Source organism: Oratosquilla oratoria, chromosome 2, assembly GCF_046742065.1.
Source record: "Oratosquilla oratoria isolate Oo_2021 chromosome 2, ASM4674206v1, whole genome shotgun sequence".
Taxonomy (NCBI): Eukaryota; Metazoa; Arthropoda; class Malacostraca; order Stomatopoda; family Squillidae; genus Oratosquilla; species Oratosquilla oratoria.
In genome coordinates, this window is record NC_134778.1 from 20,087,565 (window position 1) to 20,112,974 (window position 25,410).

The following is a 25,410-nucleotide window of genomic DNA, read 5'->3' on the forward strand; positions in this document are numbered from 1 at the left end:
ACTGCCAATAAACAGTGCTTCTATCCCTTGGGTACAATATCTTGCTGAAAAGGTGGAATGGTAGAACTGGTCAAGGAGAGATTTAAGGAAAATAGCAGAAAGGAGGTAGAAGTTAAAATTATCAGTGTTTGAGGGGAGACTAGCCTCTATCACTATATGACTGATCCATAGGGATGTCTTGTATCCAGTTTAGAGACTGCTTAATATTAGTACTGTGTAATATCAGTTCCTTATAGTTTAATGTATGTTATAGTTTAAGGTACACCAGATTGATTTCTTGGCTGCTGAAAGTTAACCTTATTTAAATTAACTCACCTGACAAATTTTGTCCTGGTGATTAGTAGAAAATTTTATGGAACTCAGGAAAAGAAAGGGATGGAAAAGAATTGTTGAAGAAGACCTCATGAGATATGGTTTGCAAAACAAGGAAACTCTGAGGGAGGAGAAGGAGGAGGTTGTTCATGAAGGAACAATGTAGTAGTTGGAGAGGTAAAAGAAAAAAGTAAGGACGTCCAAGTTATAAACAACCTTTTAGCTCCATCACTACAGTAATTGCCCCTATGCAGAATAAAATCACTTGGCAAAAGCCAAAATTAAATCTGTTGAGTGAGTCATCTCAATGAAAGGCTAATCAATGTCTTTAACTGCAGTGATATTCATTAAGCTGAATAAAAATATTGTCTGGTGTCCAGTAGAATGAGATCTTCGTAATGTGTCTAATACACTCAATACAATGCATAATCCATTGCATCCTCCAGCTTTTCTAATAGGAAATCTGCAATCCCCACAGCAGCTGGCATCAATACTCAAACCTCCCACCATAGATCTTACCTTGAAGCAATGCTGTTTTCTCCCCAGTACTGTGTGAGTATGGGGCTATTTCCATACATAGATGTGATTTTATTGACATGTCATTTATGCACAAGGTTGCTGCACATAGTCCAGACAGAAACCTCGGTTGCCAGACTCAGAGGGTGTGCTGCTACTCTCAGCAGAGTCTGTGTGGTAGACAATGCGGAAGGGACGGATGTAACCTGTAAGAAAAGCAGACCCCATCAGTCAGTTCATCAGGAGAGAGTGAGTGCCAGGGAGACCTGCACAGGCCCAGTCTCTCTTCATGGCTGGGATGTTACAAATCCTTATGCTATACTTTGGTAGGTAATGTGTTTAAATTAAACAACAGACCTTCACTCTAACTCATGTAGTTTTGTTGCTTCCCTCCTTCCCTGAAGGCTCCAGATCTTCTCTTTCATGCAAGCCTTGTTCACCATTTCAACCTCTTCACGCTATTACATTCTTATTTCACAGTTTATGTACACCATTTGTAATTTCTAGTTTTTATCATAACTCCTTATAAATAGAAAAAAGAAGTGTCTTTTCCTAAGTTGTTCAGTTTCTGAGTTGTATTATTTCTACTAAGAGAAAGACTAAAACAAGTGCATTAGTATCACTGTAAACAAACTTACTGTAAACAACCACATTGCCAGCAGTACTGGACTGGACAACATTAATGTTGTCACCACAGAGTCGGTCTTGGCAGTTTGAGAATGGGTTCTGGGCATTGTCAGACACACATGGGATGGTGAGCCAATCTGTTGTGCAACTGGAAGCCCCCACACGTGAACCAATAGGGTTGTTCGTACTCCCAGTGATCGTGAAGGCTTGGGAATCAGTATTGACTGATGGAGGAGGAACAAGAGAGAAAAAAAAATTATCATGAACTTTCTCTCTTTCTCTCACTCTCTCTCTCTCTCTCTCTCTCTCTCTCTCTCTCTCTCTCTCTCTCTCTCTCTCTCTCTCTCTCTCTCCAGATAGTTTTTCATCAATATATCATATTCTGGTGAGTAGCCAATGATGTCTGTACCTGTGGATTCTTTTTTTCCAGACAATATGTACATACATACATATACCAAAGACTTTTTCCCCCTTACAAGGGAGGTAGCCAAAAAACAAAAGCATAAAATCCATTCCCACCCATTCCATCCCCACATACTCCCCTCCCATTTACCCCCCTCCCTCCTTATCTTGGCTCCTCCTGGATGTCGGGTCATCCCTGCATCTCGAGCCCGTCTTGGTGAATCCTATCACTGCATTTTACAATTCTAGAGCTTATTCCAGTTGCCACCCGGCAACTGTGGGAAAACATTTCATGAAAAGGATTCAAACCCATCTTGGGCTGCAGCAAGATTGATTTATTCAGCCAAGGTAAACCTCCTCAACAGCAGAAGCACTACAGTGTTGTACAAGTTATAAGTGCTGGCAACTGTAACTTAGCATTGTAGATGCTTGACTCTGGCCCATGACATATTAGAACTATGCTAATTCATTTCCATTTTTGTTGTTGTATTAATACAATTTTGTTGCAAAATCTTCTTAGTAATTATAAAGGAGCTACTGCATGTAGAAATATATGAATTACTCAATGGTGACCAATGTATTTGTGTAGTTGTGATATATATCGCAGTCATGGGTGTTCACAAAGGTACCAATACTTGATAATAATGAAGACTACTCACTTGAGTCAGTGCATGCTTGATACTGGATGCCACAAAAGTTCTTCTCGGTGCGAATACACATGCTATAGTCCTGGTTGGAAAGCTGCAAACCCGTTGAGACGTCATAGTTGTAGCTCCTTATTTTACCTGTCACGCCCTGGAAGTACTGCAAGCAGCCAGATGGTGCTGTGAGAGATCACAAGACAGAACTAGAATTATGGATATCAGGGATGTCACGAGAGTAAATTCAATGATGCTGGGGAGATGGTGACCTCACAGTACAAGTGTTGTTAGACTGACTCCAATGGCTACAAATTTATGTTAACATTGGTTTGGGTCATAAAAATGGAAGGAAGCTGTTGAAAAAAGAGAGAGAATGACCCATTGTAACATCTCTCCCCCTCCTAGTTCAAAGTAGTAACTACAGAGGCAATATTTACCTCACAGAATTTAACAATTAATAGAATAATAGATTCTAAGACATATTCTTATTGTTGTGAAATTCAGCATAGAATACTTATGCCAGCTTAATCCACTCCATGCCAGTCCATCCAATCCCAATCTGTCCCGGTCCAATCAACCTCAGTTCACCTCATCCCAGCTCTATCTACCTGAACCTAGCCAAGTCTACCAAACTGGTGCAGTCCACTCTGCACCAGGCCAGTCCACCCAGCTCCATCCACTTTACCAGCTCAGTTCTCCCAGTTCCTTCCACTTCACCATCCCAGTCCTCCCAGATCCTTCAACTTCGCCTCAACCCAACCCACTCCACCCAGACGGAACCCAGTGTCCAAATGCTCACGGGTCCAGTTGGAGTTGCAGGGTATCTGCGTGACCTTAACCTTCCATTTCCGGTCAAAGTCTGGTCCCATCGTGACAAACGTCAGGACAGATGGAGTTGTTGATCCTGGACCTAGGTTCACGTACACTGCAAACAGAACAAAATATACAAATTCTGTATGTATATACATTTGCATAGTGCAGTATATATGTATCCATATATATATACATATGAATGTATGTGTATGAATGTATATATATATTTGTCATGCACATGCATATATATATACAGTATATATATATATATATATATATATATATATATATATACATATATATATATATATATATATATATATATATATATATATATATGTACATATACAAGCCTGGGGCTTGGCTGCGCAAACAGCGGCCTACGGCCGAAGCTTTCCGCGCTCTAATCCCTCGTTTTCCCCTTCGGCCTCGGCCTCGGGACGGAACCCCAACACGGGATCCCCAGCACGAAGAAGAACGCGAAGAAGAACACGAAATAGAATGCGAAGAAGAACGCGAAGAAGAATGCGAAGAAGAACGCGAAGAAGAACGCAAAGAAAAACGCGAAGAAGAACGCGAGGAAGAAGAAAAAGAAGAAGAAGAAGAAGAAGAAGAAGAAGAACGCGAAGAAGAAGAAGAGGAACGCGAAGAAGAAGAAGAAGAAGAATACCACCTGACCCCGACTTACCCAAGCGCTTTTTCAAGAATATTTTTAGGACAAAGTGTCACCGTAATAATACCACCTGTCCCCGACTTTCACAGCGTTTTTAGAAGAATATTTCTATTTAGACGTATATATATATATATATATATATATATATATATATATATATATATATATATATATATATATATATATATATATGTTTGTACGACACTGAATGGGTCCCAGTGTTTAGAGATACGTTTTATCAACCGCAATGCACTTTAATTCTATGCCATATAGGCCCATGCAGAAATTGTAACGAGGGACGCCCAAGGACTCGAACCCACGCGGCGAGAACGTTACAAGTGCCCAGTGACTTAAACCAATACACCATCAAGAGAGCTATAAGTTGAGCGCAAGTTTTCTTATATATATCTGTATGCTCGAGTTCATACACATACACGAAAGTTTTGCGTTCAACCCAGCTCCACTATGATAATGCATATGGTAAGTGTACGAACGCGGGAAGTATTTGTACGACACTGAATGGGTCCCAGTGTTTAGAGATACGTTTTATCAACCACAATGCACTTTAATTCTATGCCATATAGGCGCATGCAGAAATTGTAACGAGGGACGCCCAAGGACTCGAACCCACGCGGCGAGAACGTTACAAGTGCCCAGTGACTTAAACCAATACACCATCAAGAGAGCTATAAGTTGAGCGCAAGTTTTCTTATATTTGTATGCTCGAGTTCATACACATACAAGAAAGTTTTGCGTTCAACCCAGCTCCACTATGATAATGCATATGGTAAGTGTACGAACGCGGGAAGTATATATATACATATACATATATATATGTATATATATATATATATATACATACATATATATACAGTATATATATATATACATATATATACATATATATACATATATATAATATATATATAAATATATGCATATATATATATATATACATGCATATACTAGCCAAATTACCCACGCGTTGCTGCGAGTTCGTGAATAATCCTTAACCTAACCATACCCCACCAAACTTTAACCCTTAACCTTAACTTTTTTTTTTTTTCGGAAATGAAATATAGTTATCCAAGTATGTCCCTGGAGTGATAGGGTATCAGAATCTATATGGTTATGTGGGTCTATCTCCAAAACCCTAGAAGGAGTTCGTGAACAAACAAACAAACAAACTGATAAATGAAAGATAGTTATCCAAGTACCTTGGGTTATAAGGTCTCAGAATATATATGGCTATGGGGGCCTATCTGCAAAAACCTAGGAGGAGTTCATGAATAATCCCTAACCTAACCATACCCCACCTAACTTTAACCCTTAATCCTAAACAAAAAATATATATATTTTTTAACGAAATATAGTTATCCAAGTATCTGGAGTGATAGGGTATCAGAATATATATGGTTATGGGGGTCTACAAAACCCTAGGAGGAGTTCGTGAACAAACAAACAGACAAATGAAAGATAGTTATCCAAGTACCTTGGGTTATAAGGTTTCAGAATATATATGGTTATAGGGGTCTATCTGCAAAAACCTAGGAGGAGTTCGTGAATAATCTTTAACCTAACCATTGTAGTGGATTATTAACACTACATGGTGAACGGTACTCGGCCGTAAGAGAAGAATTGAAACAAACTTTAAATATCTTTGGACTTGCGGCTTGCTAGATAAGACCACCCGCTTGTGCGGGATCGGTTTTTGAGGGAGGGGAAGAAAGTCTATAAGAAAATGAAAAGATAGTAGTGTATAAAAGAGGGCTTTTGCCACTTGGCTATTAGGGATATTTATTTCGTGGTATTGTGGCTTTGGAGGTATGGGCAGGAGACTTGAGGTTGGAAACTGGGATTGATGTGTAACCGTGAGGTTCCGTGGAATATCTGTTCTTCTTATCCTCATCCAACAAAGTTAGAAAATGAGTTGGAGGCTTAGTCTTAGGGAAAGATAGAGAAATTGGAAATAATTTTAGTGGTAGGTAAACTGAAATGAGAAGATGTAGTAGGAAAGAAAGTTGGAAATGAAAATAATTTCATTAGAAAAAAAAGTTTATGTAGCTGTTTGTGCATGTAGTTGTGTTAGTTTTGTTTGCAGTATGGTTTTGTGTGTATTCTACACATAGAGGGTTGATGCCTCCAACGTGTATGCTTATACCCTGACAATGGGCTACATGCAATATTATTATTATTGTTGTTGTTGTTGTTATTGTTGTTGTTGATAATGGTAGATTATCATTATTATTGTTGTTATCACCAGTCAAAGCTGGTGAAGGGATGCATTATTGATAAGTACAGCTATACACGTCTTATCGTGTACACCGCATGTGGGAGGGGCGCAGCTGACAAATAGTCTGTACGGTGTGGTCTAGGTGTAATGTGTAGTATTAGGTGTTTGTGTCTGTCATACAGTTTTTCTAGGTGTCTCGTGTGAAGTTTGTGTTTGTGTTGGTTGAGTGGACGGATGTTGGAAACTCGGTGTAGGGACTCGGCGGTTCTGGAGTCGCTCCATCGTGAACCCGTGATGAACTTGACAGCGGCATTCTGAACCTTCTGATGGTCATAGTTGTTAGTGAGACATGTCAGCTGGACTCCTTTATTGCATTTCTGCCCTCAATAAAATCAAATAAAGGTAACCAATATTTCAACATTTGGTAAAATTATACAATCATCTTACATTTACATGCTTTCTCCTTACAAAGGCTATCACAGTTTGTGGCAACATTAATTTCACAAATATGAATAATATTTATGGACACATACAATGGTTTCTTTAATTATAGTATTTTTTGTCACAAAAATGTCATGCACATTAAGGTGACACTACAGAAGTGGCATGTTATCACACCATAGCCCACCTAAGTGGGCAAATCTCAATCCTAACCAACATTTTTTTTTTTTTTATGAAATATAGTTATCCAAGTACCTGGAGTGTTAGGGTATCAGAATATATAAGGTTATGGGGTCTATCTCCAAAACCCTAGGAGTTTGTGAACAAACAGACAAACAGAGGCTACTTTATTATAGTAGATATATATATGTGTGTGTGTGTGTGTGTGATTCACCATGGTCTTGGATCACGTGCTGGACTCGTGATCGACAGCTATTACCCTCCTGGAAGAGAGCTCAGAGCTCATATATGACCGATCTATGGGTACTGCTGTAACCTTACACACACACACACACACACACACACACACACACACAACTCCCTGCCCACGAAAGTTGGAGTAACAACCCGCAGCGCAGATACATCCCCAACTCCTCGTTGGAGTAACGACCCGCATCGCAGCAATACTGAAATTATTTCAGCCCTGGGCGAGATTCGAACCCGGACCGCCGTAGTGGCAGCCAGGAACTCTACCAATGCGCCACGAGTTGTGTGTGTATTTACCTAGTTGTATTTTACGGGAAGGGGAGCTATGCTCGTGATGTCCCGTCTTCATATCTCATTTTATCTAAACTATTTTTAAATTCATGTATTGTTTTTGCGCACACCACTTTCTCATCTAACTTGTTCCAAATGTCTATTACTCTGTGAGGAAAGCTGTTCTTTTTCAAATCTCTTCTATAGCTGTCTTTCTTGATTTTCTTTCCGTGTCCTCTTGCATTTCTATCATTCCATTTTATCAGATTCTCTCTATCAATAATTTCTATGCCTTTCATGATTCTGTAAATAGCTATCAAATCTCCTCCCTCTCTTCTTTGCTCTAATGTCTGTAGTTCAAGTTTTGCTAGTCTCTCTTCATATGATAGTTTTGAGAGTGTTGGTGCCAATTTTGTAATTGCTCTTCGTATTCTTTCAAGTTTTTTAATACATTTTTTTGTACTTGGTGACCATATCGTTGCTGCATATTCCAATCTTGGTTTTATCAGAGTGATTACAATTTTCTTCACCATTTCTTCATCCAGGTATGTAAATGCCACGTTAATTGTTCTTATTAAATTATAAGTTTCTCCAAAAATCTTATATGTTTCTCAGGTGACATGTTATTCATAACAATGACTCCCAGGTCCTTCTCATTTTCTACTTTTTTATTCCTTCTCCCAATTTATATGATCCTGTTATTCTGTTTTTGCTTTTTCCAAATTCCATTATACTATCACTCTGTAGTGCCTCACAATCTTCTTCCGTGTTCACTTTTTTTTTTAATAGTTTTGCATCATCTGCAAAGAAGCTCATATAACTTTAAATTTCTTCATCCATATCATTAATATATATAGCAAACATTATTGGGGCCAGAACTGTTCCTTGTGGAACACCGCTTATTACGTCATCCCATTTTGAGTGTTTGTCTCTTATCACTACTCTCATTTTTCTTTCTTGCAAAAAGTCTTCCATCCATTTAAGCAGTTTGCCCTGTATTCCTCCTTCAGTTTCTAATTTCTTAAGCAACTTCTTATGTGGTACTTTGTCAAAAGCTTTTTTTAGATCTAGAAATGCACAATCAGCCCATCCATCTCTTTCTTGTATTATATCTATTAGCCTTGAATAGAAACATATTAAATTAGTGACGCATGATCGTCCTTGTCTGAATCCAAATTGCCTTGGATTTAGCACGCTGTTTTTTTTTTTTTTTTTCTAAATATTTTACCCATTTACTTTTGATAATTCTTTCACAAATTTTTGCTATTGTACTTGTTAGAGAGACTGGTCTATAGTTGTTAGGGTCTTTATTTCCTCCTTTATATATAGGTACTATATTTGCTTTTTTCCAATCTTCTGGAACTTTTCCTTCTTTCAAGGAACTATTTATTATGCTATGTATTTTGTCTGCCAGTTCATTTCTGCATTCTTTCAAAATCCAGTTTGCTATTTCATCTGGTCCATGCGATTTTCTAACATCAAGATTACTCAAGTGTTTCATTATTTCATTCTTTGTTACTTCTATTTCTTTCATAGGGGGGACTTTCTCTTTCCATTCGATCTCTTCAGGTTGTATATTCTCCCTTGTAAACACTGATTTAAAATGCTTGTTCATAATTTCCGCCATTTCTATTTCCTTTGTGTATTCAACTCCTCCTTGTCTTAATTTCTCCAAGTCTTGTTTGTTTTCCAGTTTGTTGTTTACAAATCTGTAGAATAGTTTTGGTTGATCTTTACATTTTTCTATGACATCTTTTTCATGTTTTCTCTTTTCCTCTCTGCACGCTTGTACATATTCATTTCTATAACAAGTATATATTTTCCATTTTTCTGGTCTTTTGTTTTTCTTCCATTTGGTCCAAGCTTTGTCTCTTTTGTCTTTTAACTCCCTACAACTTTTGTTGTACCAGCACTTTACATATTCTTTTTCTTGTTTTTGTCTTGGGACATACTTTTCCACTCCTTTTTTTTTTTTTTTTTTATAAATTTTTGTCAAAATATTCGATTTCTCTTCTACTGTTGTATCTTCTTTGTGTATTCTTTCCCAGTTTTCATTTCGAAAGAATTCTCTTATTTTATAAAAAGAAAAAAAATCATACATCAATCTTCCTTTTCTATATTCTTCATTTCTTTTCATGTATTTTTTCTTATTTAGTTCTAGTTCTATCAATATGTGGTCACTTTTACTTATTGGTGCCTGGTATTCTATCTTTTCCACTATTTCAGGTTCTGATGTGATTATTAGGTCTAGTCTCGATGGTTCTTCTTCATTTCTATACCTAGTGTTCTCTTGAATCCATTGTGTCATTGTGTGGTCAATAATCATCTCAAGTAGAACATTTCCCCATGAGTATTCTCTACCCTTTACGGTCATCTCTTCCCAGCAGATTTCTTTGCAAATAAAGTCGCCCATCATAACTATTCTTCCTCCATCTTCCATTATCTTCTTTAATGTTATTCTTGTGTCCTCTAACATACTTTTATGTTCACTCTCTTCCCACGAGGCTGTTTTTGGGGGCACATAGTTTATTACAAACTTTCTGCTCTTCTTATCTCTTGCCTTTTATATTACTTTAATTATCAATACGTCAATTGTAACCAACATTTTCCCTGACATATGGAAAACAACTCATGTCATTCCAATTCATAAAGGTGGAAATAATGCTGATATAAATAATTATAGGCCAATTTCTCTAATTTGCGTCCTATCTAAAATTCTAGAAAAGGTAGTAGCCAAGCAGCTAGCTTCATTCCTCGAGTCCAATAAACTCTTAGTAAACTCACAACACGGCTTCCGTTCAAAGCTCTCTACAGAAACAGCTCTCCTGAAAGTTACCGATACTCTTTTCCATAACATTGACAACAAACAAATCTCCCTCCTTATTCTTCTTGATCTATCTAAAGATTTTGACAGCGTACATCACGATACTTTGCTTAGGAAATGTGTGGAAGTTAGTATAGACCCTACTTGGATAGATAATTATTTATCTAATAGATTGCAAGCAGTTCGTTTAGGAAAAGTCACATCAAATTTACAAAGCATAAACTTTGGTGTCCCACAAGGGTCTATCCTGGGACCAATTTTATTCTCTATTTATGTAAACGATCTCTCCAAATCACTTCCTAACACTTTAGTTTTTCAATACGCTGACGATACGCAAATCATAATGACAGGAAATATTGAAGGCTTAGACGAGTTGATAAGAAAAGCTGAAAATATATTGCTAACGGTTAAAACCTATTTCCAAATTAACGGACTGCTATTAAACGAAAAGAAAACTCAATGTATGTTTGTAGGTTCTAGGCAGTATATATCAAGAATACCAGAAGACACGATCATAAATTTTAACGGCTCAGTCATTAAACCTGTAAAAGTAGTTAAGAATCTGGGGGTGTATATGGACCAATATTTGTCTTTCGATAGCCACATAGATCATATACATAAGAAAGTCACGGGGATACTTATGTACCTCACACGAATAAAGGATTGTCTTGATTATGAAACGCGAGTTATGGTAATTGACGCACTGGTATTCAGCATAATAAATTATTGCTCAAATGTATGGGGCTCAGCTAATAAAACCCAGATTGAAAGAGTACGAAAATTACAAAACTTTGCTGCTAGAGGTGCTGTAGGGGGAATAGGTAAATACGACCACGTCTCACCCGCGATTAAACGTTTGAATTGGCGATTAAACGTTTGAATTGGCTCAAAATAGAAAATAAGTGTTCATTTGATATATGTATGTTTATATTTAAGATATTAAAAAAGAGATTCCCCGAATGGTTGTATAGAAATATCTTCGACATCAGTATAACAAGAGATAGGCCATCAAGGCAAAGACAGAATCTCTATGTTCATCGGATTAATACTGAAATAGGCACAAGAATGATACCTGTAAGAGGGCCTAAGACATGGAATAAACTCCCTATCGCTATTAGAGACATAACATCAATAAATGTGTTCAAAGATAGGTTGCGTAAATATTTTCTAGATAATCAAATGTAAGTCAGCAAACATTTGTTAGCGTATAATATGCACTAGTAACACAAGGTTTTTAAGCATATTCGATTTTGTAACATTGTGATTTTTTTTTTTTTTTTACCTCCATGTTCTTGCGTTGATAAGCACTGCTAACACAAGTTTTTAAGCTTATATCATTTTGTACTATTATAAAGTCTTTAGTTTTTACCTTCATGTTTTATGTGTACAAAAATATGTATCACTATGTAATGCTCTTGTGAATATTGTAAATAATGTAAAGAATACCCAATGAAAATTGGAATAAAGGAATTATTATTATTATTATCATTCTACTTCTATCATAATCATCTCTATTATTTCCATATGTGACACACCTCACGTTTATATCCTTCTTAGTCAGGAACATAACTCCACCCCCTTGTTTTATCTCTCTGTTTCTAATCCAATAATTATATGCATTGTGTCCTATGCTGTTGGGTGGTAGTGGACCTTTTAATTTTGTCTCTACAATTCCCATTATGTCCGGTTCTTTTTCCTTCAGATACTCGTTCAGTTCATTCAGTCCTGTTATTAATCCATCTATATTTGTGTAGGACACTCTTAACTTTCTGTTATTTCCATTGTATTCTCTGTTTCTTTTTTGTTTCTCTCTGTTATGGTCCATTTCCTCAATTTCATATTCACTACTCTCCAGTAGAATTCTTCTTTTTCTGACTCCGTTCTGGTCTCGTTTTTGTTGTTGTTGTTTTTTTTAGCTTCTTTCCTTTTCATTTTTCTTCCTCTCTTTCCTCTTTATTCATTTCTCTTTTTATTCATACCTTTTTATATTGTTCACTTGCTGCTAGCTTCCCTGTTTTTGCTAAGATATTCTCTGCTGTTGTTTGTGACCTGAATTTAATATTAATTGGTCTGGTCTTATCTGTACTATATTTTCCGAGCCTAAACATCTCTTCAATTTGTTTCATTATTTCTGGTTCATCTTCCTGAACTAATTCTAGTAAACTGCTTACTTTTTCTTTTTCCTCACTGATTCTTGAAGTTCTATCTAGGTTATGTTTCTCTTCCATTCCTGATATAATTATACATTTCTTTTTATCTGCTAAGTCTCTTACTATATTCTCCTTCTGTCTCATCACTTTGATAGCTGAGTCTTCAGTTTGTTCTTTCATTTGCTGTTTAATTGTGTCAGTAAATGGAACTTTACTGTTTTCCTGGATTTTTTTCCAACCCTGTGCTTCTTTTGCTATGGCCTCTTTATTGTCTTTATTATTCCTCTTTAATTCTTCATTCTCCTCTTTTACTTCTTTTAACTGTCTATTTAATTCTTCTATTTCATTAGTTAATTTTTTGTTCGCCTTCTTTAGTTCTTCCAATTTTTCAACTCTCTGCGCAATGTTGGTTACGTTACCGAACCTGTCTTCCCAATGTTCGATCATCTTATCAAGTTTCTCCTCTAGTCTTGTCAATCGGGGGAGGTTGGTATCACCCCCACCCTCCTTAAATCCCTGGAAATTATTATCCTCACCTTCCATTGTGCTGCTCTTATCTATATTTCTAATCTTTACATTTTTGTTAATCCCATCACCAAAATCATCGGTCCTCCGTTTGCTTACAAGACGTCTGGCCTCTTGGACCAAATCTTCCCCTTCCTCATCTCCTTCCATTTCCCTCAGTAATCCCTCCCCTTCTCCTTTTTCCTCACTTTCCCACGACACCACGAGTTATCCCCTTCCCTGTAAATACAACAGGTACTTCCTTTGCGTTGAGGTCTACGAAAATTTCACTTTTTCTTCAGAACTCTAATCCTCGCCGTCCATCCGACAATAGTGTGTGTGTGTGTGTGTGTGTGTGTGTGTGTGTGTGTGTGTGTGTGTGTGTGTGTGTGTTTTACCATGGTCTTCGATCAGGTCTTGGATTCGGGATCGACAGTTATTAACCTCTCGGTGAGAGCTCAGAGCTCGTATGACCGATCTATGGGTAATACTGTGACCTAACACACACACACACACACACACACACACACACACACACACACACACACACACACACACACACACACACACACACACACACACACACACACACAACTCCCTACCCACGAGAGTTGGAGTAACAACCCGCAGCGCAGACACTGAAATTATTTTAGCTCTGGGTGGGATTCGAACCCGGACCGCCGTAGTGGCAGCTAGGAGCTCTACCAATGCGCCACAAGTCGTGTATTTACCTAGTTGTATTTTACGGGAAGGGGAGCTATGCTCGTGATGTCCCGTCTTTATGTCTTGTTTTATCTAGATTGTTTTTAAATTCGTGTATTGTTTTTGCACACACCACTTTCTCATCTAACTTGTTCCAAACGTCTATTACCCTATGGGGAAAGCTGTTCATTTTCAGGTCTCTTCTATAACTGCCTTTCTTGATTTTCTTTCCGTGTCTTCTTGTATTTTTACTATCCCATTTTATTAGATCCTCTCTATCGATAGTTTCTATGCCCTTCATGATTCTATAAATAGTTATCAAGTCTCCTCTCTCTCTTCTTTGCTCTAATGTCTGTAGCTCAAGTTTTGCTAATCTCTCTTCATATGAGAGTGTTGGTGCCAATTTCGTAATTGCTCTTTGTATTCTTTCAAGTTTTGTTATACATTTTTTGTACTTGGTGACCACGTCGTCGCTGCATACTCCAGTCTTGGTCTTATCAAAGTGACTAGTATTTTCTTCACCATTTCTTCATCCAGGTATGTAAATGTCACTTTGATTGTTCTTATTAAATTATAAATTTCTCCAAAAATTTTGTTTATATGTTTCTCAGGGGACTTATTATTCATAATAATGACTCCCAGGTCCTTCTCATTTTCTACTTTTTTAATTTCTTCTTCTCCCAAATTTATATGATCCCACTATATTTTTTTTGCCTCTTCCAAATTTTATTATACTACACTTCTTAATATTGAATTCCATCTCCCACTTCCAACTCCATTCCCATACTTTATTGAGATCACTCTGTAGCGACTCACAATCTTCTTCAGTGTTCACTTTTTTCAACAATTTTGCATCATCCACAAATAAGCTCATATAACTTTCAATTCCTTTATCCATATCATTAATATATATAGCAAACACTATTGGGGCCAGAACTGTTCCTTGTGGAACTCCACTTATCACTTCATCCTAATTAGAGTATTTGTCTCTTATCACTACTCTCATTTTTCTTTCATGCAAGAAGTCTTCCATCCACTTCAGCAGTTTGCCCTGTATTCCTCCTGCAGTTTCTAATTTATCTTAGTAACTTCTTATGTGGCACCTTATAAAAAAAATTTCAGGTCTAGAAATGCACAATCCATCTCTTTCTTGTATTACATCTATTAGCTTTAAATAGAAACACATTAAGTTTGCAACGCATGATCGTCCTTGTCTAAATTCAAATTGCCTTGGATTTAGTACGCTGTTTTTTCCAAATGCCTTAACCATCTAATTTTGATCATTCTTTCACAAATTTTAGCTATCGTACTTGTAAGAGAGACCGGTCTATAGTTAGTAGGGTCTTTCTTGTTTCCCCCTCTATATATTGGTACTATATTTGCTCTTTTCCAATCTTCTGGAACTTTTCCTTCTTTCAATGAACTGTTTATTAGACTATATATTTTGTCTGTTAGTTCATTCCAGCATTCTCTCAAAATCCAGTTTGCCATTTCATCTGGTCCATGCGATTTTCTGACATCGAGATTACTCAAGTGATTCATTATTTCATTCCTTGTTCTATCTCTTTCATAGGGTGGACTTTCTCCTCCCACTCGATATCTCTAGGTTGTATGTTCTCCCTTGTAAACACCGATTTAAAATGTTTGTTCATAATTTCTGCCATTTCTATATCCTCTGTGTATTCAACTCCTCCTCGTAGTTTCTCTAATTCTTGTTTTTTTTTCAGTTTGTTGTTTACAAATCTGTAAAATAGTTTTGGTTGATCTACATTTTTCTATATATTTTTTTCGTATTTTCTCTTTTCTTCTCTGCACACCTGTGCATATTCATTTCTATAACTAGTACATATTATCCATTTTTCAGTTTTTTTTGTCTTTTTTCCATTTTATCTAAACTTCATCCCTTTTGTATTTTAACTCCCTACATCTTTTGCTGTACCAACACTTTACATATTCTTTTTCTTGCTTTTGTCTTGTAACATACTTATCCACTCCTTTATAAATTTTTGTCAAAATATTCCATTTCTCTTCTACTGTTGTTTCCTCCTTGTGTATCCTTTCCCAGTCTACTTTTTTAAAGAATTCTCTTATTTTATATAAAAAAACATACATCAATCTTTCCTTTCTATATTGTTCGTTTTTTTCGTGTATTTTTCCTCATTTAGTTCCAGTTCAACCAATATGTGGTCACTTTTACTTATTGGTGTCTTATATTCAATCTTGTCCACTATTTCAGGTTTCAGGTTTCAGGTCCAGTTTCGATGGTTCTTCCTCATTTCTATACCCAGTATTCTCTTGTATCCATTGCGTCATTGTATCTTCTATAATCATAGTAAGTAGTACACTTCCCCATAGGTCGTCTCCACCCTTCACTGTCATCTCTTCCCAGCAGATTTCTTTACAATTAAAGTCACCCATTATAACTATTCTTCCTCCATCTTCCATTATCTTATTTAGTGTTATCCTTGTGTCTTCTAACATATTTTTGTGTTCTTTCTCTTCCCACGAAGCCGTTTTAGGAGGCACATAATTTACTACAAACTTCCTGCTCTTCCCATCCTTGTCTTCCACTTCCATCATAATCATCTCTACTCTATTCTTTCCATATGTGACATTCCTCACATTTATATCCTTCTTAGTCAGGAACATAACTCCACCCCCTTGTTTTACCTCTCTGTTTCTAGTCCAATAATTATATGCACCATGTCCTACACTGTTGGGTGGTAGTGGACCTTTCAATTTTGTCTCTACTATTCCCATTATGCCCGGTTCTTTTTCCTTCAGGTAATCATTCAGTTCGTTCAAGCCTGTTTTTAAGCCATCTATATTTGTGTAAGACACTTTTAATTTTCTGCTACTTTCATCGTGTTTTCTGTTTCCCTTCTGTTTTTCTCTGATATGAACCATTTCCTCACTTTCATATTCACTACTCTCCAAAAGAATTTTTCTTTTTCTGTCTCTGTTCTTTTCTCGTTTTTTCTTTAGCTTCCAGTCTTTTTGTTTTCTCATCTTCTCTTTCCTCTTTATTCATTTCTCTTTTTATCCATACCTGTTTATATTGATCACTGTCTGTTTCCCTGTTTTTGCTAAGATATTCTCTGCTGTCGTTTGTGACCTAAATTAAACTTAATTGGTCTGGACTTATCTGTATTGTATTTCCCTAGACTATATATTTCTTCTATTTGTGTCCCTGTTTCTGGTTCATCTTCTTGAACTACTAATATCTTATTTACTTTTTCCTTTTCCTCCTTTATTCTTGTAGTCCTATTTGGATTATACTTCTCTTCCATCCCTAATATAATTAAACATTTCTTTTTTATCCACTAAGTCTCTTACTATATTCTCCTTCTCCCTCATCACTTTAATAACTGTGTCCTTAGTTTGTTCTTTCATCTGCTGTTTCATTATATCTATAGATTCAATTTTATTGTTCTCTTGTACTTTTTTTTTTCCAACCACTTACCTCCTTCGCTATGGACTCTTTATCATACTTATTATTCCTTTTTAATTCCTCATTCTCATCCTTTACTTATCTTAACTGTCTTTTTAATTCTTCTGTTTCTTTAGTTAGGTTTTGATTTTCCTTTAGTTCTTCCAGTTTATCAACTCTTTGGGTAACTAGTGTTAATTGGTTAAACCTAACCTCCCATGCTTCGTTCATTTGTTTCTCTCCTCTAGATTTACTAGTCGGGGGAGATTGTCACCTTCTCCCTTATTAAATCCATAAAAGCAGTTATCTTCTCTTTCCATTGATCTGGTATTATCTATATTTCTGCTTTTGACACTTCTGCTTCCTTGTTCTTCCTCGTCTGTATGCTCTGCACCCTTTTTGTTTACACCCCTTCTAACATCCGGAGGCCGTTCGTCCCCTTTCTCATTTCCTTCCATTTTCCTCAGTAATCCCTCTCTTTTACCCTTTTTTTCACCTTCCCACAACACCACGAATTTACCCTTCCCTACTTATACAACAAAGGTACTCCCTCGTTGTTGAGGTCCATGAAACTTGAATTTTCCTGGAGTTCCAAACTTTTGTGTCACTTCGACCGACGTGTGTATTTACCTAGTTGTATTTTACGGGAAGGGGAGCTATGCTCGTGGGGTACCGTCTTCATATCTCATTTTATCTAAACTATTTTTAAATTCATGTATTGTTTTTGCACACACCACTTTCTCATCTAACTTGTTCCAACTGTCTATTACTCTGTGAGGAAAGCTGTTCTTTTTCAAATCTCTTCTATAGCTGTCTTTTTTATTTTCTTTCCGTGTCCTCTTGTATTTCTGTCATCCCATTTTATCAGATTCTCTCTATCAGTAATTTCTATGCCTTTCATGATTCTGTAAATAGCTATCAAATCTCCTCTCTCTCTTCTTTGCTCTAGTGTCTGTAGTTCAAGTTTTGCTAGTCTCTCTTCATATGATAGTTTTGAGAGTGTTGGTGCCAATTTTGTAATTGCTCTTTGTATTCTTTCAAGTTTTTTTTATACATTTTTTTTGTACTTGGTGACCATATCGTTGCTGCATATTCCAATCTTGGTCTTATCAGGGTGATTAGGATTTTCTTCACCATTTCTTCATCCAGGTATGTAAATGCAACTTTGATTGTTCTTATTAAATTATAAGTTTCTCCAAAAATCTTATTCATATGTTTCTCAGGTGACATATTATTCATAACAATGACTCCCAGGTCCTTCTCATTTTCTACTTTTTTTATTCCTTCTTCTCCCAATTTATATGATCCTGTTATTCTGTTTTTGCTTTTTCCAAATTCCATTATACTACACTTTTTTTGTATTGAACTCCATCTCCCACTTCCTACTCCATTCCTGTACTTTATTTAGATCTCTCTGTAGTGATTCACAATCTTCTTCAGTTTTCACTCTTTTCAGTAGTTTTGCATCATCTGCAAAGAAGCTCATATAGCTTTCAATTCCTTCATTCATAGCATTAATATATATAGCAAACATTATTGGGGCCAGAACTGTTCCCTGCGGAACACCGCTTATTACGTCATCCCATTTTGAGTGCTGGTTTCTTATCACTACTCTCATTTTTCTTTCTTGCAAAAAGTCTTCCATCCAATTTAGTAGTTTTCCCTGTATTCCTCCTTGAGTTTCTAATTTCTTAAGCAACTTCTTATGTGGTACTTTGTCAAAAGCTTTTTTTAGGTCTAGAAATGCACAGTCCGCCCATCCATCTCTTTCTTGTATTATATCTATTAGTCTTGAATAGAAACATATTAAATTGATGACGCATGATCGTCCTTGTCTGAATCCAAATTGCCTTGGATTTAATACTTTGTTTTTTTCTAAATATTTTACCCATTTACTTTTGATAATTCTTTCACAAATTTTTGCTATTGTACTTGCTAGAGAGACTGGTCTATAGTTGTTAGGGTCTTCTTTATTTCCTCCTTTATATATAGGTACTATATTTGCTTTTTTCCAATCTTCTGGAACTTTTCCTTCTTTCAAGGAACTGTTTAGTATGCTATGTATTTTGTCTGCCAGTTCATTCCTGCATTCTTTCAGTATCCAGTTTGCTATTTCATCTGGTCCATGCGATTTCCTGACATCAAGATTACTCAAGTGTGTTAATATTTCATTCTTTGTTACTTCTATTTCTTCCATAGGGGGGACTTTCTCTTTCCATTCTTTCTCTTCAGGTTGTATGTTCTCCCTTGTAAACACTGATTTAAAATGTTTGTTCATAATTTCAGCCATTTCCATTTCCTCAGTGTATTCAACTCCCTCTTGTCTTAATTTCTCCAAGTCTTGTTTGTTTTTCAGTTTATTGTTTACAAATCTGTAGAATAGTTTTGGTTGATCTTTACACTTTTCTATGATATCTTTTTCATATTTTTTCTTTTCCTCTCTGCACGTTTGTACATATTCATTTCTATAACAGGTATATATTATCCATTTTTCAGGTCTTCTGTCTTTTTTCCATCTGGTCCAGGCTTTGTCTCTTTTGTCTTTTAACTCCCTACAACTTTTGTTGTACCAGCACTTTACATATTCTTTTTCTTGTTTTTGTCTTGGGACATACTTTTCCACTCCTTTTTTGTACATTTTTGTCAAATATTCCATTTCTCTTCTACTGTTGTTTCTTCTTTGTATATTTCTTCCCAGTTTTCCTTTTGAAAGAAATTCTCTTATTTTATCAAAGTTTGTTTTTTCATACATCATTCTTCCTTTTCTATATTGTTAATTTCTTTTCATATATTTTTCTTCATTAAGTTCCAGTTCAACCAATATGTGGTCACTTTTACTTATTGGTGTTTTATATTCAATTTTGTCCACTATTCTAGGTTCTGATGTAATTATTAGGTCTAGTCTCGATGGCTCTTCTTCATTTCTATACCTAGTGTTCTCCTGTATCCATTGTGTCATTGTATGGTCAGTAACCATCTCAAGTAGAGCGTTTCCCCATGAACCGTCTCCACCCTTTACTGTCATTTCTTCCCAGCAGATTTCTTTGCAATTAAAGTCGCCCATCATAACTATTTTTCCTCCCTCTTCCATTATCTTGTTTAATGTTATCTTTGTGTCCTCTAACATACTTTTATGTTCACTCTCTTCCCATGAGACTGTTTTCGGGGGCACATAATTTATCACAAACTTTCTGCTCTTCTTATCTCTGTCTTCTACTTCCATCATTATCATCTCTACTGTATTCTTTCCATATGTGACACACTTCACGTTTATATCCTTCTTAGTCAGGAACATAACTCCACCCCCTTGTTTTATCTTTCTGTTTCTAATCCAATAATTATATGCATCATGTCCTACACTGTTGGGTGGTAGTGGACCTTTTAATTTTGTTTCTACAATTCCCATTATGTCTGTTTCTTTTTCTTTCAAATAATCATTCAGCTCATTCAATCCTGTTATTAATCCATCTATATTTGTGTAAGACACTTAGTTTTCTGCCACTTCCATTGTGTTCTCTGTTTCCCTTTTGTTTTTTTCTTGTATGTCGACTTTCTTTAGCTTCATATTCACTACTCTCCGATAGAATCTCTCTTTTTCTGACTCCGTTCTTATCTCGTTTTTTTCCTTAGCTTCAAGTCTTTTCTGTTTTTCTTCCTCTATTTCCTCTTTATTCATTTCCCTTTTTATCCATACCTTTTTATATTGTTCACTTGTTGCTAGTTTCCCTGTTTTGGATAAGATATTCTCTGCCGTAGTTTGTGACCTGAATTTAATCTTAATTGGTCTGGTCTTGTCTGTACTATATTTCCCGAGCCTGAATTTCTCTTCGATTTGTTTCATTATTTCTGGTTCATCTTCCTGAACTAATTCTAGTAAATTTCTTACTTTTTCATTTTCCTCTTTGATTCTTGTGGTTCTATCTGGGTTATGTTTCTCTTCCATTCCTAATATAATTATACATTTCTTTCTGTCTGCTAAGTCTCTTACTATATTCTCCTTCTGTCTCATCACTTTAATAACTGAGTTTTCAGTTTGTTCATTCATTTGCTGTCTGATTATTTTAGTGAATGCAACTTTGCTATTTTCTTGGATTTTTTCCAACCCTCCTTGTTCTCCTTATTATTCTCCTTTAAGACTTTATTCTCTTCTTTTACTTCTTTTAACTGTTTTTTTAATTCTTCAATTTCCTTAGTTAAGTTTTTGTTCGCCTTCTCTAGTTCTTCCAATTTTTCAACCCTCCGTACAATGTTGTTAACATGACCGAACCTACGCTCCAAGTCCTCGATCATCTTATCGACCTTCTCTTCTAGTCTTGTCAGTCGGGGGGGGGGGGGTTGTGTCCCCCCCACCCTCTTTAAATCCCTGGAAAATATTCTCATCACTTTCTACTGTATTGCTCTTATCTATACTTCTAATCTTTACATTTTTATTAGACATTTCATCGTCGCTCAGTTGGTCGGGGGGCCGTTTGTTTACATTTCGCCTGTCTGCCTGGGCCAAGTCCTCTCCTTCCTCATTTCCTTCCATTTCCCTCAGCAATCCCTCCCCTTCTCCTCTTTCCCTACTTTCCCACTACTCCACGAGCAATTTCCCCCCCACCCTGTAAATACAATAGGCACTTCTCTTTGCGTTGGGATCCACGAAACTTCAATTTTCTTCAGAACGTCTTCTAAGCCGTCCGTTCGTTGAAGTGTGTGTGTGTGTGTGTGTGTGTGTGTGTGTGTGTATTTACCTAGTTGTATTTACCTAGTTGTATTTTACGGGAAGGGGAGCTATGCTCGTGGTGTCCCGTTTTCGTATCTCATTTTATCTAAACTATTTTTAAATTCATGTATTGTTTTTGCACACACCACTTTCTCATCTAACTTGTTCCAACTGTCTATTACTCTGTGAGGAAAGCTGTTCTTTTTCACATCTCTTCTATAGCTGTCTTTTTTTATTTTCTTTCCATGTCCTCTTGTATTTCTGTCATCCCATTTTATCAGATTCTCTCTATCAGTAATTTCTATGCCTTTCATGATTCTGTAAATAGCTATCAAATCTCATCTCTCTCTCTTCTTTGCTCTAGTGTCTGTAGTTCAAGTATTGCTAGTCTCTCTTCATATGATAGTTTTGAGAGTGTTGGTGCCAATTTTGTAATTGCTCTTTGTATTCTTTCAAGTTTTTTATGCATTTTTTTTGCACTTGGTGACCATATCGTTGCTGCATATTCCAATCTTGGTCTTATCAGGGTGATTAGGATTTTCTTCACCATTTCTTCATCCAGGTATGTAAATGCAACTTTGATTGTTCTTATTAAATTATAGGTTTCTCCAAAAATCTTATTTATATGTTTTTCAGGTGACATATTATTCATAACAATGACTCCCAGGTCCTTTTCATTTTCTACTTTTTTTATTCCTTCTTCTCCCAATTTATATGATCCTGTTATTCTGTTTTTACTTTTTCCAAATTCCATTATACTACACTTTTTTGTATTGAACTCCATCTCCCACTTCCTACTCCATTCCTGTACTATATTTAGATTTCTTTGTAGTGATTCACAATCTTCTTCCGTGTTCACTTTTTTCAATAGTTTTGCATCATCTGCAAAAAAGCTCATATAGCTTTCTATTCCTTCATCCATATCATTAATATATATAGCAAACATTATTGGGGCCAGAACTGTTCCTTGTGGAACACCGCTTATTACTTCATCCCATTTTGAGTGTTGATCTCTTATCACTGCTCTCATTTTTCTTTCTTGCAAAAAGTCTTCCATCCAATTTAGCAGTTTGCCCTGTATTCCTCCTTGAGTTTCTAATTTCTTAAGCAACTTCTTATGTGGTACTTTGTCAAAAGCTTTTTTTAGGTCTAGAAATGCACAATCAGCCCATCCTTCTCTTTCTTGTATTATATCTATTAGTCTTGAATAGAAACATATTAAATTGGTGACGCATGATCGTCCTTGTCTGAATCCAAATTGCCTTGGATTGAGTACGTTGTTTTTTTCTTCTAAATATTTTACCCATCTATTTTTGACAATTCTTTCACAAATTTTTGCTATTGTACTTGTTAGAGAGACTGGCCTATAGTTGTTAGGGTCTTCTTTATTTCCTCCTTTATATATAGGTACTATATTTGCTTTTTTCCAATCTTCTGGAACTTTACCTTCTTTCAAGGAACTGTTTATTATGCTATGTATTATGTCTGCTAGTTCATTCCTGCATTCTCTCAAAATCCAGTTTGCTATTTCATCTGGTCCATGTGATTTTCTGACATCAAGATTACTCAAGTGGTTCAATATTTCATTCTTTGTTACTTCTATTTCTTTCATAGGGGGGACTTTCTCTTTCCATTCTTTCTCTTCAGGTTGTATGTTCTCCCTTGTAAACACTGATTTAAAATGTTTGTTCATAATTTCCGCCATTTCAATTTCCTCTGTGTATTCAACTCCTCCTTGTCCTAATTTCTCCAATTCTTGTTTGTTTATCAGTTTGTTGTTTACAAATCTGTAGAATAGTTTTGGTTGATCTTTACATTTTTCTATGACATCTTTTTCATGTTTTCTCTTTTCCTCTCTGCACGCTTGTACATATTCATTTCTATAGCAAGTATATATTTTCCATTTTTCTGGTCTTTTGTTTTTCTTCCATTTGGTCCAAGCTTTTTCTCTTTTGTCTTTTATCTCCCTACAACTTTTGTTGTACCAGCACTTTACATATTCTTTTTCTTGTTTTTGTCTTGGGACATACTTTTCTACTTTTTTTTTTATAGATTTTTGTCAAAATATTCGATTTCTCTTCTACTGTTGTATCTTTTTTGTGTATTCTTTCCCAGTTTTCATTTCGAAAGAATTCTCTTATTTTATCAAAATTTGTTTTTTCATACATCAATCTTCCTTTTCTATATTGTTCATTTCTTTTCATGTATTTTTTTTTCATTTAGTTCTAGTTCTATCAATATGTGGCCACTTTTGCTTATTGGTGCCTGGTGTTCTATTTTTTCCACTATTTTAGGTTCTGATGTGATTATTAGGTCTAGTCTCGATGGCTCTTCTTCATTTCTATACCTAGTGTTCTCTTGGATCCATTGTGTCATTGTGTGGTCAATAATCATCTCAAGTAGAACACTTCCCCATGAGTCTTCTCCACCCTTTACGGTCATCTCTTCCCAGCATATTTCTTTGCAATTATAGTCGCCCATCATAATTATGCTTCCTCCATCTTCCATTATCTCGTTTAGTGTTACTCTTGTGTCTTCTAACATGCTTTTATGTTCATTCTCTTCCCATGAGGCTGTTTTTGGGGGCACGTAGTTTATTACAAACTTTCTGCTCTTCTTATCTCTATCTTCTACTTCTATCATAATCATCTCTACTCTATTCTTCCCATATGTGACTCTCTTCACGTTTATATCCTTCTTAGTCAGGAACATAACTCCACCCCCTTGTTTTATCTTTCTGTTTCTAATCCAATAATTATATGCATTGTGTCCTATGCTGTTGGGTGGTAGTGGACCTTTTAATTTTGTCTCAACAATTCCCATTATGTCCGGATCTTTTTCTTTCAGATATTTGTTCAGTTCATTCAGTCCTGTTATTGATCCATCTATATTTGTGTAGGATACTTTTAACTTTCTGTTATTTCCATTTTATTCTCTGTTTCTTTTGTGTTTCTCTCTTTTATGTTCCATTTCTTCAATTTCATATTCACTACTCTCCAGTAGAATTCTTGTTTTTCTGTCTCCGTTCTGGCCTCGTTTTTTTTTCTTAGCTTCATGTCTATTCCTTATTTCCTCCTCTCTTTCCTCTTTATTCATTTCCCTTTTTATCCACACCTTTTTATATTGTTCACTTGTTGCTAGTTTCCCTGTTTTGGATAAGATATTCTCTGCCGTCGTTTGTGACCTGAATTTAATCTGAATTGGTCTGGTCTTGTCTGTACTATATTTCCCAAGCCTGAATTTCTCTTCGATTTGTTTCATTATTTCTGGCTCATCTTCCTGAACTAATTCTAGTAAATTTCTTACTTTTTCATTTTCCTCTTTGGTTCTTGTGGTTCTATCTAGGTTATGTTTCGCTTCCATTCCTAATATAATTATACATTTCTTTCTATCTGCCAAGTCTCTTACTATATTCTCCTTCTGTCTCATCACTTTAATAACTGAGTCTTCATTTTGTTCTTTCATTTGTTGTTTGATTATGTCAGTAAATACAACTTTACTGTTTTCTTGAATTTTTTTCCAACCCTCCTTGTTGTCCTTATTATTCTCCTTTAAGACTTTATTCTCCTCTTTTACTTCTTTTAACTGTTTTTTTAATTCTTCAATTTCCTTAGTTAAGTTTTTGTTCGCCTTCTCTAGTTCTTCCAATTTTTCAACCCTCTGAACAATGTTGTTAACGTGATCGAACCTAAGTTCCCAGTGCTCGATCATCTTATCGAACTTCTCTTCTAGTCTTGTTAA

General features: G+C 35.9%; 1 protein-coding gene across 1 annotated transcript in view; it reads right to left on the reverse strand.

Annotated features, from left to right (window-relative positions):
• Positions 1-261: 261 nt before the first annotated feature.
• The window catches only part of LOC143034597 (uncharacterized), a 55,772-nt gene continuing 30,623 nt past the window's right edge, over positions 262-25,410 (reverse strand). The window contains exons 8-11 of the mRNA XM_076200898.1: positions 3,298-3,423; positions 2,517-2,681; positions 1,467-1,679; positions 262-1,034 (exon numbers count right to left, since the gene is read on the reverse strand). Of these exons, the coding sequence (XP_076057013.1) occupies positions 916-1,034; positions 1,467-1,679; positions 2,517-2,681; positions 3,298-3,423 (623 nt within the window). The 3' untranslated portion in view covers positions 262-915. The remainder of the gene's footprint in view (positions 1,035-1,466; positions 1,680-2,516; positions 2,682-3,297; positions 3,424-25,410) is intronic.